Source organism: Aotus nancymaae, unplaced genomic scaffold (assembly GCF_030222135.1).
Source record: "Aotus nancymaae isolate 86718 unplaced genomic scaffold, 86718_ANA_hifiasm-v0.15.2.pri h1tg000039l, whole genome shotgun sequence".
Taxonomy (NCBI): Eukaryota; Metazoa; Chordata; class Mammalia; order Primates; family Aotidae; genus Aotus; species Aotus nancymaae.
The window spans coordinates 13246728-13261659 of NW_026988453.1; the positions used below are offsets into that span (position 1 = coordinate 13246728).

A 14932-nucleotide genomic window follows, 5' to 3' on the forward strand; every position below is an offset into this window, starting at 1 on the left:
AGACTTTTCTTAGATGGAATGAGCTTTGCTTTTACCAGGACAAACAGAATAAGGAACAGTTTGCTGTTTACCCTGGATGCTAAGAAGGGAAAGCTAGATGGTGTACCTCTGCCCTGACTGTATGCGTGTTATGCCTGTTACTGTTCTCTCTCGAGATCTGTCTCCCAGTTCAGCAGGGCCAGGGTAGGTTATGGGAGAGTAGTGAAATTGTCACCCAATATACCTCTAAAATGTTGGTAAAGTAAGAGGTAAACTGGGAAAGCGGCAGCTTCTTTATACTTATCTAAAATTAAAGCTGTTATTGCCCTAAACTAAAAATTTGAAAATAAATCTGAAATAATAATACCACCTTAAATTTTCTTAAAGAGTTTTTACAGACTTGCTTAATGCAGTATTTTATTCCAAATAGCAAGTAATTATTATAGGAGGGGGCCAGGCACAGTACCTTGCACCTGTAATTTCAACACTTCAGGAGGCTGAGGCTGGAGGATCACTTGAGCCCAGGATTTCGGGACCAGCCTGGACAACAGACCCTTTCTCTCCAAAAAAATTAAAAATTAGCCAGGCATAGTGGCTTGAGCCTGTAGTCTCAGCTACTCAGGAGGATGAGGTGGAAGGATAGCTTGAGCCCAGGAGGTCAAGGCTGCAGTGAGCCGAGATTGTACCACCGCACTCCAGCCTGGGTGACAGAGCAAGACCCTGTCTTAAATAATAATAATTATTATTAATTAAAATTAAAAAATAAAGGAAGGGTAACTTTTTTACCCTTAAAATAAATTAACTTTAGTTGTCATAAAAATTATTTATTCAATGGAAGTAAAAAGTTATTAAAATATAGATGCCTTCTATGATATATGTAAGGAGTAAAAAGTTATTAAAAGATAGATACTTTCTATGATATAGGTAAGAAGCAAGCTTTCCAATATTATTTGGAAATATATATATCATAGAAGGTATCTATCTCTGAATTAAAAATCTGAAGGCTTAAATTAGTATTTCTACCCTTGGACAGATGATCTCACTCCCCTAAGTCTGTTTCTTTATAGATAAAAATTAAGGTCATGTCTCTCACAGGGTAATTGTGAGACTCAGATCAGACAAAGGTGCATAAAAGAGGGATGGAATTATTATTATTATCCCCCTCCTCATTTCAGAAGGAGAAACTGGGAGAAAAGAAGCAATTCTAGAATAAACAGATTTGGTAGTGTGACTTGATCTTTATTAGTATAGACTTCGAATGCAAACTTGGAAGGCCTGGGAGTTAACTGAAATGAGTAAAACTCAAAGATGGGGAGATGGTGAGGCCTGAGACAAATATGAGAGGGCACATCCTGCCATAAGACATTCAGACTCAGATCGTTAGCACTGTGCTAGATAAATAGAACATGGTTTAGAGTCACATTGAGCCCCAGGTATCAGTTTGCCACTTGTGCTTTAGCTAATAATTTACTACACTTTTTTGGGCAAATATTTATGTTGGAGATGCTAAAAAACATAATGAAGTGGTGTGTTTGCTTTTCTGTCCTTACTGTTGCTCTAGAGCAACAAGAATCACAACTAAAATGGAGGGAGGCATGGCCAAGTACAGGGCTGGATAATGAACAGACGACAGAAGATTAGAACACAGAGTCAATGCTTCGGGTCACAGGGTAGGTTGTAGCAGTTGCCATTATATTGCCGTTAGGTCTTCAGTATAAGGATAATTCTCGGTGTTAGGTGGGAGGTAACTAGCAAGTAAGTAGAAGTCAGCATTTAAAGTAATTTTATGAAAGTGGAATATTCATAAAGTAAAAGGTAAAACAGTTTTAAAACAGTTTCATTAGTTTGTCCAAAACAGTATGAAGATTATAGCCCCTCATAAATACCTAGGTTCTAAGCTTTGAACTATGTTATAGACCAAATAATCCCCATTTTTCCAAAGAAAGAACAATATTCAAGAGCAAAAATTTCATTAGCCCTATTTTATTTTGCATAATTAATTTATATATATTGGGAGCAATAAAAGTATTTGAAAATTAAATGGTTAAGCTTTAAATTTAGCAATAATAATAAGCATAATAATTCTGATGGTTCTTATAAATACTCTTAGTCTTTTATAGTCTGATAATATGCATGATTCTATGTTCAATGTGCTTTAGACCAAGAGAATATCATTAAAAAGATGTCCCCCTTTTAAAAAGTGTAATTTTTGTTTAAGATTACACAATAACCTTAAAAATTCTCATCCCATGAAATTTACCCAACATGCCTTTTGTTCAGTCCTCTATCTGAATTAAAATGCTAAAGTTTTGTGTTCTTCCACTCCAGTGAACAGTATTTCCTCTTTAATTCTAACCTTTGACCCTCTTTCACCCAACGATTGACATCTGGTCATTATTTCTTTTACTGCTTTCCACCCCCTGTTGTCAGATGGACTGTTCTGTTGTCTAAAACACTTGATAGGTGGACAGGTTTATATTATCCGAGGTGAGTTCCTGTAGAGGCTAATTGGATGTTGTCTTTTCATGCAAAACCAAAATACCCTAAAACTTGCCAGCAGTGAAGCTGTCCACCATGTTGGTTTCCAAAACAATGCACATTTATTATCTGTGGTACTTTAAATAAAACTAACTTAGAATTTATCTCTGATTATGGATGATGGTATTCAGAGCATATATGAAATAAGCAAAACTTTTTTAAATAAAAATTTTTATTTTTTCATTCATTTGTACTTTGATTCATACAATAGAAATAGATATTTCATGATAAATATTACAATTTTCTTTAAAATTAATTGAAATTTTGATATGAAGTACACATGATGGATCAACATGCTGAAGATCATTTGCATGAGTCTAAAAAACTTGAAAACACAGTCTTATAAAGAGAGTATTTGTCTCCCAAATAATCAGGGAATGAACTGTTATGTTTCACTTTGTACACTAAACATCACATCAATTTTTTTGTTAATTCATAAAAATAGTTAAGATATCATTCTTAAAATTTTACATTAAATTTGTGCCAAAAAACAATCCTGTAGTATTTTAACTATCCTGAAAGCACATTAAATGTACTCTTGCATGAAATCAGGAGAAAGTTTTACTTGGTTTGCTAAACTTTGAACCCTTACTGCATTTGGCTTCATTTTGCCCTTTAATGTTTTAAAAGTATATTTAAAAGCCACATCCATGCAGAGATTTTTTTTGACATTTCATCCTAAGCTCTTTCGATGTCAGCTTTGCATTCTTGTCTTCCTCTTTTTTCTCTTCACCATTTGCCTTCATTTCTATTTGTTTGTTTATTCTTATTCTCTGAAAACAGTGGAATGCTTTACAGTGTTGTGGCTAATTGAGCTTGCTAAGTGTTTATTAATGCTATGATGTTCTGCTTAGTGAAGCTAAACGGGAATGGGAATGGGCAGGGGAGGGTAGTGGGAGGTCAAGGATCGGGTGGGAGGGCAGAGGAAGGATTATGAGGTATACCTTTAAACTCTAACTATTACATAGAAATAGTAAGGTTAAGATATTATTACTCTCAAAATATTATTGGCCTACTTAGCATTTTCTGTATTTGTCACATATTATAAGCATCTACATCAAAATGGAATTGGTTGAATTTCCATTAAACATGGTATACACCATATCCTTTTAAAGTATAAATACTTAATTTTCTTAGCCTATGAGAAGATTATTTTGAGTTTGTTTCAAATGGTATTTGTGATATGTTGTTTTTTTCTTCTTTAGATACATATGTTAAGTTAACTCTGCTGAATTCCATGGGTCAAGAGATGTCCAAATGCAAGACATCCGTCCGCAGAGGGCAGCCGAACCCGGTATACAAGGAAACTTTTGTTTTTCAAGTGGCCCTATTTCAGCTTTCTGACGTGACACTCATACTGTCTGTGTATAACAAACGCAGCATGAAAAGAAAAGAGATGATAGGCTGGATTTCTTTAGGTCTGAACAGCTCTGGAGAAGAAGAACTCAATCACTGGACTGAAATGAAAGAGTCAAAGGGACAGCAGGTATGTAGATGGCACGCGTTGCTGGAGTCGTGATGAGTGGAATTCGGCCAGCAGTCGCCATCCAAGGGAGCCTATTTCCAGTCACAACATCACTGTTTCTACCAAGTCACCATTAGAAGAATCATATTCAACCTTCTACAAAAATGCTTTCAGTTCTATGGAAAGAATATCTAATACTGACATAAATGAAGAAAATGTGTGTATCTGGTAGAGCTTGTTTGGGAAACTGAGAAACGTACATTATCATTGCTAAACTAACAGTCCTCCAGAAATTTAACAAGATGTTTTGATTTGAAGTTAATTTTAATTTTGCAAGAGCCAGTAATTTTATGAAAAATCAAAATTATAAGTGATTTTAAAAACCAGAATTTTAGTTGCAATACGATTTTAATATCATCCTACATATTATTTATAAAACATAGTTTGACTGGCCAGTCCCTGGTGATTGTAATGTTCTTTAATATGAAAAAGTAGTTCTCCAACTCCATCGTACGTCGTATGTAACGGTGAAGGGTTTCAGTCACGTTGAAAGTTGCTTCATTTCAGACTTGTTCCCTCTGCGCACGTGGTGTCATTGTGCCTCAGTTCCTCTCAGCACTCAATCTAAGTGCAGACAAGTCTTCATTTTCATACAGGAATTTTTTTAATACATTATTTTTTTAAAAGTTCATTTTTCATTTGCCTCTGCTTTTGCCTGATCCAAAGAGACCAAGTCGCTGTACTGGTCCCCTGCAAGCCTTTTAGACAGGTTGCACTGTAGGACTACGTGACTTTCTGTTGAAAGCACCCCCTGTATCCCTGTATTCCAATGTAGGAAGCTACTAGAGCAGGACTTTACTTTAAAATACCTTTCAGTGATTGACTCTTCAGAATTGCAGTAATGTGAAAGTGCTTTTTTTACAAACGGAAGATACAATAGGTAAGCTGTTGAAAATGGAAAACAATTCAATTTTAATTTTCTGCTCTGAGTATTTAGTAACCAACACTGCGCGGGGAGCATCCGAGTAAGAAACTGTTCTTTCTCTAAATCTTCACTCTTACTTCAACTTGTATTTGTAACGTAAAGACTATCCAGTTCTCAGTTTGAATCGGAACATCATGTTAACATAACAGTTCTGAGATTCCTTATGAAGTTTCTAATAACTTGTGACTAGACTTTATGAAATTTACAGATAAAGTTCTTCAACGTGATGTCATCTTGTGCCTTTCATGTAAGTTAAATTTGCTCATACAGCTTGAAAGTTGTATTTGCAAAATTAAGCCTTCGATTTTTATAAATGTAAAGATTCCTCAGAACAGTGTCGGAAGATCTTTATTTCCTCTGAAGTGTGTAGAACTTGTATAATGTGCTAATTTTTTTAATGGCAAGGCACTTTCATTTGTTTTTATATTTAGGAACTCTAATCAGGAATATTATAAGCTGTTTTCAATTTTGCTTCTTACCTATCATTTTATGCATATACTTTATTAGAGTATGTTTTATATATATTAAAAATAGTTTCTTTTTTCTCCTTCTCATTTCTAGTTAATATAGACAAAAACATACTATTTACCAGTTACTAAAAAGCAGTATATCATTGCTCCTAGTCCCAACTACGTACTATATATTATTGTAAACTAGAACTTGTTATGACCATAATAACTAAACAATGCATAGATATTACTCAGTTTGGCTGTACTGAAAGGCCTTAAAAGAAGTCCAAAAAGACCGTGAACTCCTATATTTTTTAGTTTAAAAAATGGCAGCTCTATGCATTCATACACAAATGCTTTCTTGGATGACATGAGGTTTGAGAATGTATGTTACAGGGCTGCATTAAAGGGAAAAATCCATCTTTTGTTGTTACATCAATGAGCTTTTACCAGGATTTTTTAAATAAACAAGTAAGAGTTAGAACCTGAATCAAATGGCAGAATATCTCATTTAAGTATTTTCAGCAACATTATGGAAAGACTTGAAGAGGGGATATAGATTTTACTGAGAAATTGGACTTAGGCATTTGAAGCTACAATGATCTTTTTTGACTTTGAAAGAACTGACTCCATTGCTAACAACTGTTATCTGCCCAATAAGAAGAGTTATCAGTCTTATTTGTAACTGTTACAGAGCTTAGTGAAACACATCAGTAAGACCAGCTTGGTGCTTTCACTCTTAGTGAGAAAAAGACCCAACTAATTGTTACTTGTTAAATCTACCTTTTTTCAGACTATGCCCACAATTGTGTGTGTGATTTGATATATCCATAGGGATTATCTGGTATAAGTATCAAATCTTTCATAGCCTAAAAATTAATCAACAATTTTTTAATATTTCAGAAAAGACCCTACCTCCACCCAAGCTGCCAAGTCCTCAAAGGTTATAAATTATCTATATGGATGTGTATCTGTATACACACCTGCACCTACATACATGCAGCATAAATCTGTATCGGTATATTCATTTGTAAAGGTAACGGTGCCCTGGCTTTTTCAGATAACTGAATAGAAAAACATTTCAAAGTTTATTATTATTTTTCTCCTCTGTGTATTTACCGGATATTATATTTGGTTTGGGGTGCTTTCTGCTGCTGTTCTCCTTCATACACAGCAAAATATACATTTGTTTTTGTAGATTGACACAACTTATAGTAATTACTCCCAAAAGTTGTTTATTCTTTTAGAAAAGGATTAAGTAAGGCTCAGGGGACCCACTTCACTCTGCCGAATCTAATGTACAAGACAATACTACTGCTTTTTTGTGTGCTTGAATTTGCATGAAAACTTAACAGCAAAGTCTTCTATCTCAGTAATTATAGTAAATAGGGACACACTGGTAGGGAGTTGATGTTGGCTCAGAAACTTGAAAAAGACAACCCACTTTCATATTGTTCCATTAAAATCCCCCAAGTTTTCTAATAAAATGATATAGTCCAAATATGGCAATTGACTGGCATTAATGGGGGCCTCTGAACCTGAAATTATGGGCTTTATTTGTCTCCCAAATGAGCTGCAAAAGATAGTTATTGCTGCCCAGGAAACAAAAATGTATGTCAAATAAGTAAAGAGTTTGTTTAGTATAATATCGTCTTATCTTTCAGAAGCTTTTTTCTATATTCTTGTGTCTTCGGTACAATCCACATTTTGTTTGAAATCTATTTGCATATTATCTTACTGTGCATTTAGTGAATTCTCAATAATGTTGTATTTGCTAACGAGAATAATGAATTGGACCACAATTTAAAAAAAGAAAACCCAGTGAGAAAACATCTAAGCTACCTGACTAATATACACGTCTAAATGTAGGAACTGGTAAGGCAGTTTCATCCAACCTGGTGCAGGGGCCCAGGGCTGTATGTTAAATCATTTGCGTGATACCGTCATCATTTTTATTTCACTTATCAACTGAATCAGAAACGTAATCAATAACTGCAAAGTAAGATAGTATCAATGGGGAAAAGGGAAAGAATTGAGAGTGTTTGTCAATATGAAGGTGAGTGGAGAGACTGAATGATATCATAGTCTTTCCAATGAAAGAAAAAGTGGGCTATCTGAAGGTGTCAATTTTTGATGGAGCAAGAACAGTAGTCACCAACAAGTATTTTTCAAGATCCCTATCCAGATATGGATAGAAAGGACACAGATTCATTTGCATAAAATTGCCATTTGCCTACATAGACTAGACAATTCATAGAGATTTTTCACATTGACATTTACTATATTCTGTATGTAGTTGTTCTAGTTGTCACTATATTATTTCACATTGATAGTTTTTATTTCCAATTTCTTTTTCCATTCACTGTCCCCAGTTCATCTGTGACCTACATTGAAGGTAGCTGTTGGTATTATTACCAACCAAACTTAATATTGAATACAAGTTCAAGCATGCTGCAAAGCATTTTCTAAGGTTAATTTTTAAACATCATCTCTGCCCTCCAAAGTGATGGTAACAGCTGTAATTTACTAAGATCTAGCAGAATGACTTATTATTTGCTTGATTCTCAAAACAATATCATGAGGTAAGTAATATTATCAACATTTTATTAATAAAGAAACTGCAGCGTGAAGAGGTTAAGCAAACTTTCCCAAGGTCATTCAATAAGTAAGTAGCAGAACTGGGTTTGGAACTCAGGTGTAAATTATTCTAAAACCCATGCTGTCTATGCATGTTGCATTTGCCTCCGTGTTTGAAAAAATAAACTACTTAGGACATTATATTTATTAATAATCCCACTCACCTTGATTGAACGGCAGAACTAGGGGGGCAGAACAGCTGGGGAAAGAGAAAAGACAAGAAAAGAAGATCAGAATTTTTTTTCTTCTCAGGACACAAATGGTGGTACTTTTGTGTCATTTTGTAGATGACTTTGATTTTCAAAGATTTGGAATTGATTTATTCTGCCAGGTTGGCCTATACTTATATCCTGAAAGTGTATGAATCAGTTTGTTCTGCTCTTTGACCACGTTTGGGAATCCAAGGTGTTTTAATTATTACGTGACCCGTTACTACTCTATGAAGGGCGTAACCTGTGTCTAGCCCGTAGCTCACTGTTATCAGTGGTAAGACAAAAGATTTGTCTTCTGTCCTCTCATTGCAGTTTATTTATGTTTCTTTTATTCTCAGTTCCATTAAGGTTTGTCAGGAATTAAAGCTAGTTTTTTTATTACGTATGTGTCTCTTTCCCCCTAGGTAAGTATCTTTCTGTAACCCTTTGCTCGTAGGAGGCAGACAATAAATATTGAACTAAATTCCTTATGGAAGAAATCAGTCACACGATTATATGAGTCTTAGTTTTTATGAATCTTGTGTTATGCATGGATTTATTTATTCCTTTAGTTAATATATATTTAAGAGTACCAGGTATATGCCGTGTGGTGGTGTTCCAAGTGCTGCAGATGCAGAGATAATAAATTGGTCAAAGTCTTTGACTTCATGGGACTACATTCTAAGGTAGGACGATAGCCACAGAATGGGATAATTTCAGTCTAGTATAATGAAGCATTAAGATAGAGGCATGCATAGAGTACTGTGGGATTTAATAGAAGAATGCAACGTGGAATTCAAAAAAATCTTCCTGGAAAAGATAACCCCTGAGTTGGGTCTTAAAGAACAAATACACGTTAGACTCCCATCAAACTTGAGGACACATGTTCTATCCAAGAACAAAATGTAAAATAGTGGTTTCTAAACTGTAATATCCTTAAGAATTATTTTGAAATTTTAACTTGGGCCAGGCGTGGTGGCTTACGCCTGCAATCCCAACACTTTGGGAGGCTGAGGTAGGTGGATTACTTGAGCTCATGAGTTTAAGACCAGCCTGGGCAACATAGCGAAACCCCATCTTTACCAAAAATTTAAAAAATTAGCTGAGTGTGGTGGTGCCAGTGGTCCCAGCTACTCAGGAGGCTTAGGTAGGAGAATCACTGGAGCCTGAGAAGTCAAGGTTGCATTGATCCAAGATAGCGCCACTGCACTCCAGCCCGGGTGACAGAGCAAGACCTTGTAGAAAAGAAGGAAGGAAGGAGGGAGAGAGGAAGGAAGGGAGGAGAGCGGAAGGAAAGAAGGAGAAGGGAAGGAAGGGAGGAAAATTTAACTTGTATTCCAAAACTCTACCTCCAGAGATTCTACTTCATTTGGTCTGGAAGGGACCCCAATAATCTACATTTTATTAAGCTCTCCAGGAAATTCTGAGATCTGTTGATACAGAAATTAAGTGTATTACATAGCATGATTCATGAAATGTTTCCGTGCCTGTAGATCAGACCTTTTAAGTGTGGCAGTGATAGTAGGAGAGAGATTAAGACTAGGATCAATGTTACTGATCTTTTCCTCACGCCTCCTTAAAAAGGAAGATATTTAATGAAAGAAATTAATATTTAATAATGAGTTTCTGTACATTCACATTCAACATACATTTTTCAAAGTGTTTCTTGGTATAATAAATAAATATGTTGATTTTATGATTTCTGAAAATTCCATTGTTTAAATAGTCTATAAAGTTACCTTTAGAATGCTAGATAAAAAGCAAAGAGTGTCTGGGGAGGTATTTATCTAGTAATTTCCCTATCAGTATCGTAAATGAAATAAGACTGACCTTGGAGCAAATGCATAGTAGCAGCCGTAGGTGCTGGCATTTTTGCGTTCTTGTATACAGCAAGATTTCCTGCTTCCCTTTATCGTCATCTAAATCGTCATCATATTCGTCAGATGAACTGTGTCCCGGATTCTTCTCTAACAGCAGTTTCTGCGACTGCTGCTCTAAACTAGTTCCTTGGTGGTTTTGTTCTCAGGATCCTTTATTTCAAGTAGCAAGTTAATGCAGCAGCCTCAGGACCTTCTCTTTCTCTCAGGTTAAATGCTGTGAATAAGGCACGTCTGAGTTTCCATTTCCCCTCATTTCACACGTAGCCATGTTTCCTTCTCTAATGTGGTATTTTGTATGAACACATTTTACATTGTGAAGTTTTCTTTTCCCCCACAGAGATCTGTAGTTACCCGTTGAAAAATGAGCTTATTTGAATATGTGAAACAATGTTGTCATGGAATTAGGCTGTTTTGTGACTGCTGATGGATCACTGTGTTTGATCAGGTGATAGCTTGAGGTCTGGTTAATATAATCTTAAGGTAATACAGCTTGATAGACTGGAATTAATAGTTTATTATCAAAAAATGAATGTAAAAATATTGCTCTTTTCTCTCCCTGTTTAGACTAGTATGTGCCTTTAAAAAAATATTCCCTCTTTCTTCCTCCCTGCCTTTTTTCCCACTCTTACTATATACGCAAACCAGATACCAGAGTTAGTTCACCAAAGCCGAATAATATCTACCAAAAAGTGATACCCTGACTTTTTTCTCTTAACTACGTGGACTGGACAGTAGGCAGGACCAGACAGGCTTTCTTGGGGACTACAGAAAGAGCAAAGTGTAATACTCTAATCACAGCATGTTTGTTGCTGTTGCAGTGGTGATGGTAATGGTGGTGGTGGCGGTTGTATACGTGACTAGTGTGAAGTGCCCTAAAATTCTGTTGTATGGGCTGGGAGCAGGAAGGAAACTGGTTATTAATCTAACAAGACTTTGGCATAATTTTGTTATAAAATTTCACCAGCTTATAACTGAAACTTTCTAATTAATTATAAGAACCAAGTCACTGCTGTGGCAATAATTCTGCAAGGTGTTTGACATTATTTCTATGTCACTGTCAAGTCCGTATTATAAATTGTCTTATTAGGATCCTTCTTCACCCTCTTCTTTATTATTCTGATTATCAGTAAATCCAGTTTGTACTGTTAGACATTTGAGTTTGTCTTTTAAGTATTCAAGACTATTTTAAAAAGAAAAACCTTAAAATCCTTCTGTTTATTACATTAACGTGATCTCTTACCTGACAATGTTTAAAATGAATTAATAGATAAAATATGATACTCTATTATATACTGAAAAAATAATTTTTCAAAATTTGTGTATTCAGATATTGCTAGCAGTTCATATTAAATATGACTATTCTGCTCAATGAGAAAATAGGAACTTTTCCTTATCTCTGAGACTTACTGCTTCTCTTTGCCATTCACATCTGGTTGAAGGTGGATGGTTGTGAACCTCTTAACGTCACTTCCTCTGTCAGTTTCTAGGTGTGCTAACCTCCTCCTGATGGTTTAATTTTCAGTAACGATCAAACCATTTACCTCGGGTGTTGATCCTCATAGTGATTCCTGTTCATAAGCCCATTAATATGGGTGGAAGTAATCCATAAGCACCAGTAGGAGAAAAGGCCCATAGAGGATCAGTATCCTAGAACCCTGAAATAGGACGGCTGCGTCAGTACCCAAGTCCTCGCAATTCCGACTTGTGGAAGTGAGGATCTGAGCTCATCACGTCGTATTCTCCCATTTCAGTCTCATCCCTTCTCCCTCTAGCTTGCACCTTCTTTTCATTTTAAATTTTGCGAGAAGCCTTCTTTCAAAGACCTCGTTTTTACAATTTCACATGTGGCTTTAACCAGGCAATTTCAAAAAGTAGAAAACTGAAGTAAATACTGTGGAGTCGTAAGAGGTTTGGGGCTTTTTTGTTTGGAGTTTTTTTTTAAGTGTGGAGAGTGGGGAGGAGGAAAAGGGAAGAATGGTGCTTGTTTAGGTTTTGGGAAGTCTTCTTGGGAAAATATTGAGAATATTTATAGTATTCTGTAATTATGTGACATTTGTTGTGTGCGGGGAGACCAGAGTAGCTGTTGCACATAAATTGACTGTCTTAATATTTAAGCACATTTAAACAGTTGTTTGAAACACAGCTAGAAATTAATGGTGATACTTCTAACAGCATTTTGATGTTATAAATATTACTTTAAGATTATCAAGTGAAAAATTCCAGGAGTAGCTTGCATTACAGAATTAATTGATTTTTTATGTTTCTGCATAATTTTATTGAGATTGCTTTTGTTTTTGTGGTGAAAATAATATAGTGGCAACAATTTTGAGGAATCTTTAAAGCTGTTTGGAAGAGATGGCTAAACTTTGGCTAGACTTTTACTAGAATTTTGAAATAAAGTGTATAAATATGTTTTCAGTTAAATTAGTCTTGAGGAAGAATATTTATATGAGTTTTAAAGATCTTGATAAATGTTGGGATCTATTCTAAAACTCATGAGGTTCCTCACTGATCAATACTCTTGCATTGTATTTTATTTCTCAAAATAATGAAATTTTTATGGAAAAGCTCAATTAGTGGAATCTTGGATTCGATATTCCCTTTCTCTTCTTTCTTCCTTCTTTCTTCCTTTCCTCCCTCCCTCCTTCCTTCCTACTTCTTTTATTTTTTCAGGCAAGAAGCTTCCTTAATAATATAGTTTCTACAGAGCTTTCTTACTTATTTTTCTAATAGTGCATATAACTGTGTGATAAAGTTTAAATGCTCCATGAGCAAAAACTCTCATCAAACAACTGAAGAAATACACTGCTGATTAACTTTTTCCTTGGTCTCGAATTGTCTCCAGCATATTTGCTAGTGACTCTAAACCATTACTGGATCTTATCAATATAAACAAGTGTCTGTGTGGTTATCAACAGTGTGGTCTTATTGTCACATTTATTTACATTTTTGGTCAAAAATATAAACAGATGCGTGTGTGGAGCAGTCTGTTTTATAGAGTGAGCATATATCTAATCACTTTCATGTTACTGAAAATGTCCCGTGTGTTGCATTTGATTCTCATACCGACTTTTCTACAATCTACACACCGATTGTCTCGGGGCCTTTTTCCTTTTGTATAATTGTGTTACACACAGAAATTGCTGACCTCTGTGAAAACAGTGTAAAAAATGTTAAAATCATTATTCCAATGAGATTTTAATGGCAATTTAATTTTCCAGAGAATAAATTTTGTGTGGGTTAAAAGTTACTTTTCTTCACCTTTGTGTAAGAAGTCTGTTCACATTTTAGTCCTCACATGGGATGGGTAAACGTCTGACCTCACTGATAATGATGCATAAGCATCAGTCCCAGTTCTCGTCATTGGCAAATAAGTGTTAATATGACTGTTACGCAAAATAAAATGATGTCAATTACATAAGGAAATATTGAATGGATATATATTAAATGCTATTCAGATCTTGGGTTTGAAAGGGATCTCATCTAAATGTGCTATAAAATATTGCTCTCAAAATGTTTGGGTCATAGTATTTAATTGTAAGTCAAATCTGGCTTCCAAAGAAAATAGACTTACAAATTCAGACATTTAAAAATAATCTCCTTTAAAGTTCATATAAATCACAAATTAAACTAAGTAGCTTTAAAATGGTCTCTACATTTTCAGCTGGAATATGAACTGTTATCTAGCTTATTCTTTCATTTAGTGTGAATTTGTTGTCATTCATATCAGTATTGCTATCTTGTTTAACAAAATAATTTTCTCTTTGGCAATAGTAGTTTGTTGATTTTTAATTCTTTTTTGTTAGATAGTTGTATTATTTCCCAAAGACCCTGAGTTTAGATATTGTTCATATTTCATTACCTTGTCCATTTTACTTCCAGCAACAAAGATTTATAACAACAGACTTCACGAGTACTATTTTGCATATGAAAAAGAATTTAAACGTTTGGTGCTCTAAAACTGACAGAAATTAAAATTGCTACATCATCTAATCTCTGATTGTCTTTGAATCCTTAGTTCCATAAATTATCCAGAACCTTTTTTAGTTAACATTTTTAAAGAGGGGAACACCAGTGCCCAATTGGCCTGGTTGAGCTTTTTTTTTCTTTTTGTAAAGTTGTCTCTACTGAAATATAATGAAAACATGAAACACTTGTGCTCAGAATAAATGGGTTCATAATGTGATCTCCAAACTACAATGTAAGGAGTTTGTGTCCTTTCCCAGTACTAACTGAACTGCTGGATTATCCGCCCGCTCTCAGACATTTTGGGCTTCTATTGTTAAGACATTTAAGGTTAAAGAAGCAAAAGGAACAGATTTGCTTGACTGTCGACAAAATTTTCTGAATTATAAGCAATATCTTAGGGATAATTTATTATTTAATACTTTGAAAAAATTATTTTCATTTGGGTCATGGCTTATTGTCTTTCAGAGAATTACAATTAATATAAAGAGAAATCCCAGCAGAAAATTGGCATATCTGCATTCTTGCTAACAAATCATTAAGTTATCATTTTCTATTGTTATAAATGGATTTAGTAGTTACTCATTATTACAGGTTACTGTACTTAGGATATGTTTTTTGTTGTTTTCACTTTTTTTAAGCCAAAACCTCACCAAAGATTATATTTTAATTGCAAATTGGTTATAACTCCTTTGATCTCCAATATGCAAAATAATATTTAAGTCAACTTTTCTTTCCATAGATTATCAAAATATTCCATGATGTTTCCCATTTGAAAATAAAGTCATTCCCAATTTTAAAATAAATGGTCACAGTAGAGGTATATATGGAATATTTTATTA

At 34.7% G+C, this 14932-nt stretch overlaps 1 protein-coding gene across 7 annotated transcripts in view; it reads left to right on the forward strand.

Moving 5' to 3' along the window:
• The window catches only part of SYT14 (synaptotagmin 14), a 197188-nt gene extending 182588 nt beyond the window's left edge, over positions 1–14600 (forward strand). For 3 of the 7 annotated variants that reach the window (XM_064360335.1, XM_064360337.1, XM_012459233.2), the window contains 2 exons: positions 2410–2466; positions 3723–14598. In XM_064360335.1, coding sequence (XP_064216405.1) covers positions 2410–2466; positions 3723–4036 — 371 coding nt within the window. In that variant the 3' untranslated portion in view covers positions 4037–14598. Of the gene's footprint in view, positions 1–2409; positions 2467–3722 lie in introns of all 7 variants that reach the window. The other 4 variants (XM_064360338.1, XM_064360336.1, XM_012459231.2 and 1 more) reach the window with 3 other exon arrangements.
• The last annotated feature ends 332 nt before the right edge of the window (positions 14601–14932 follow it).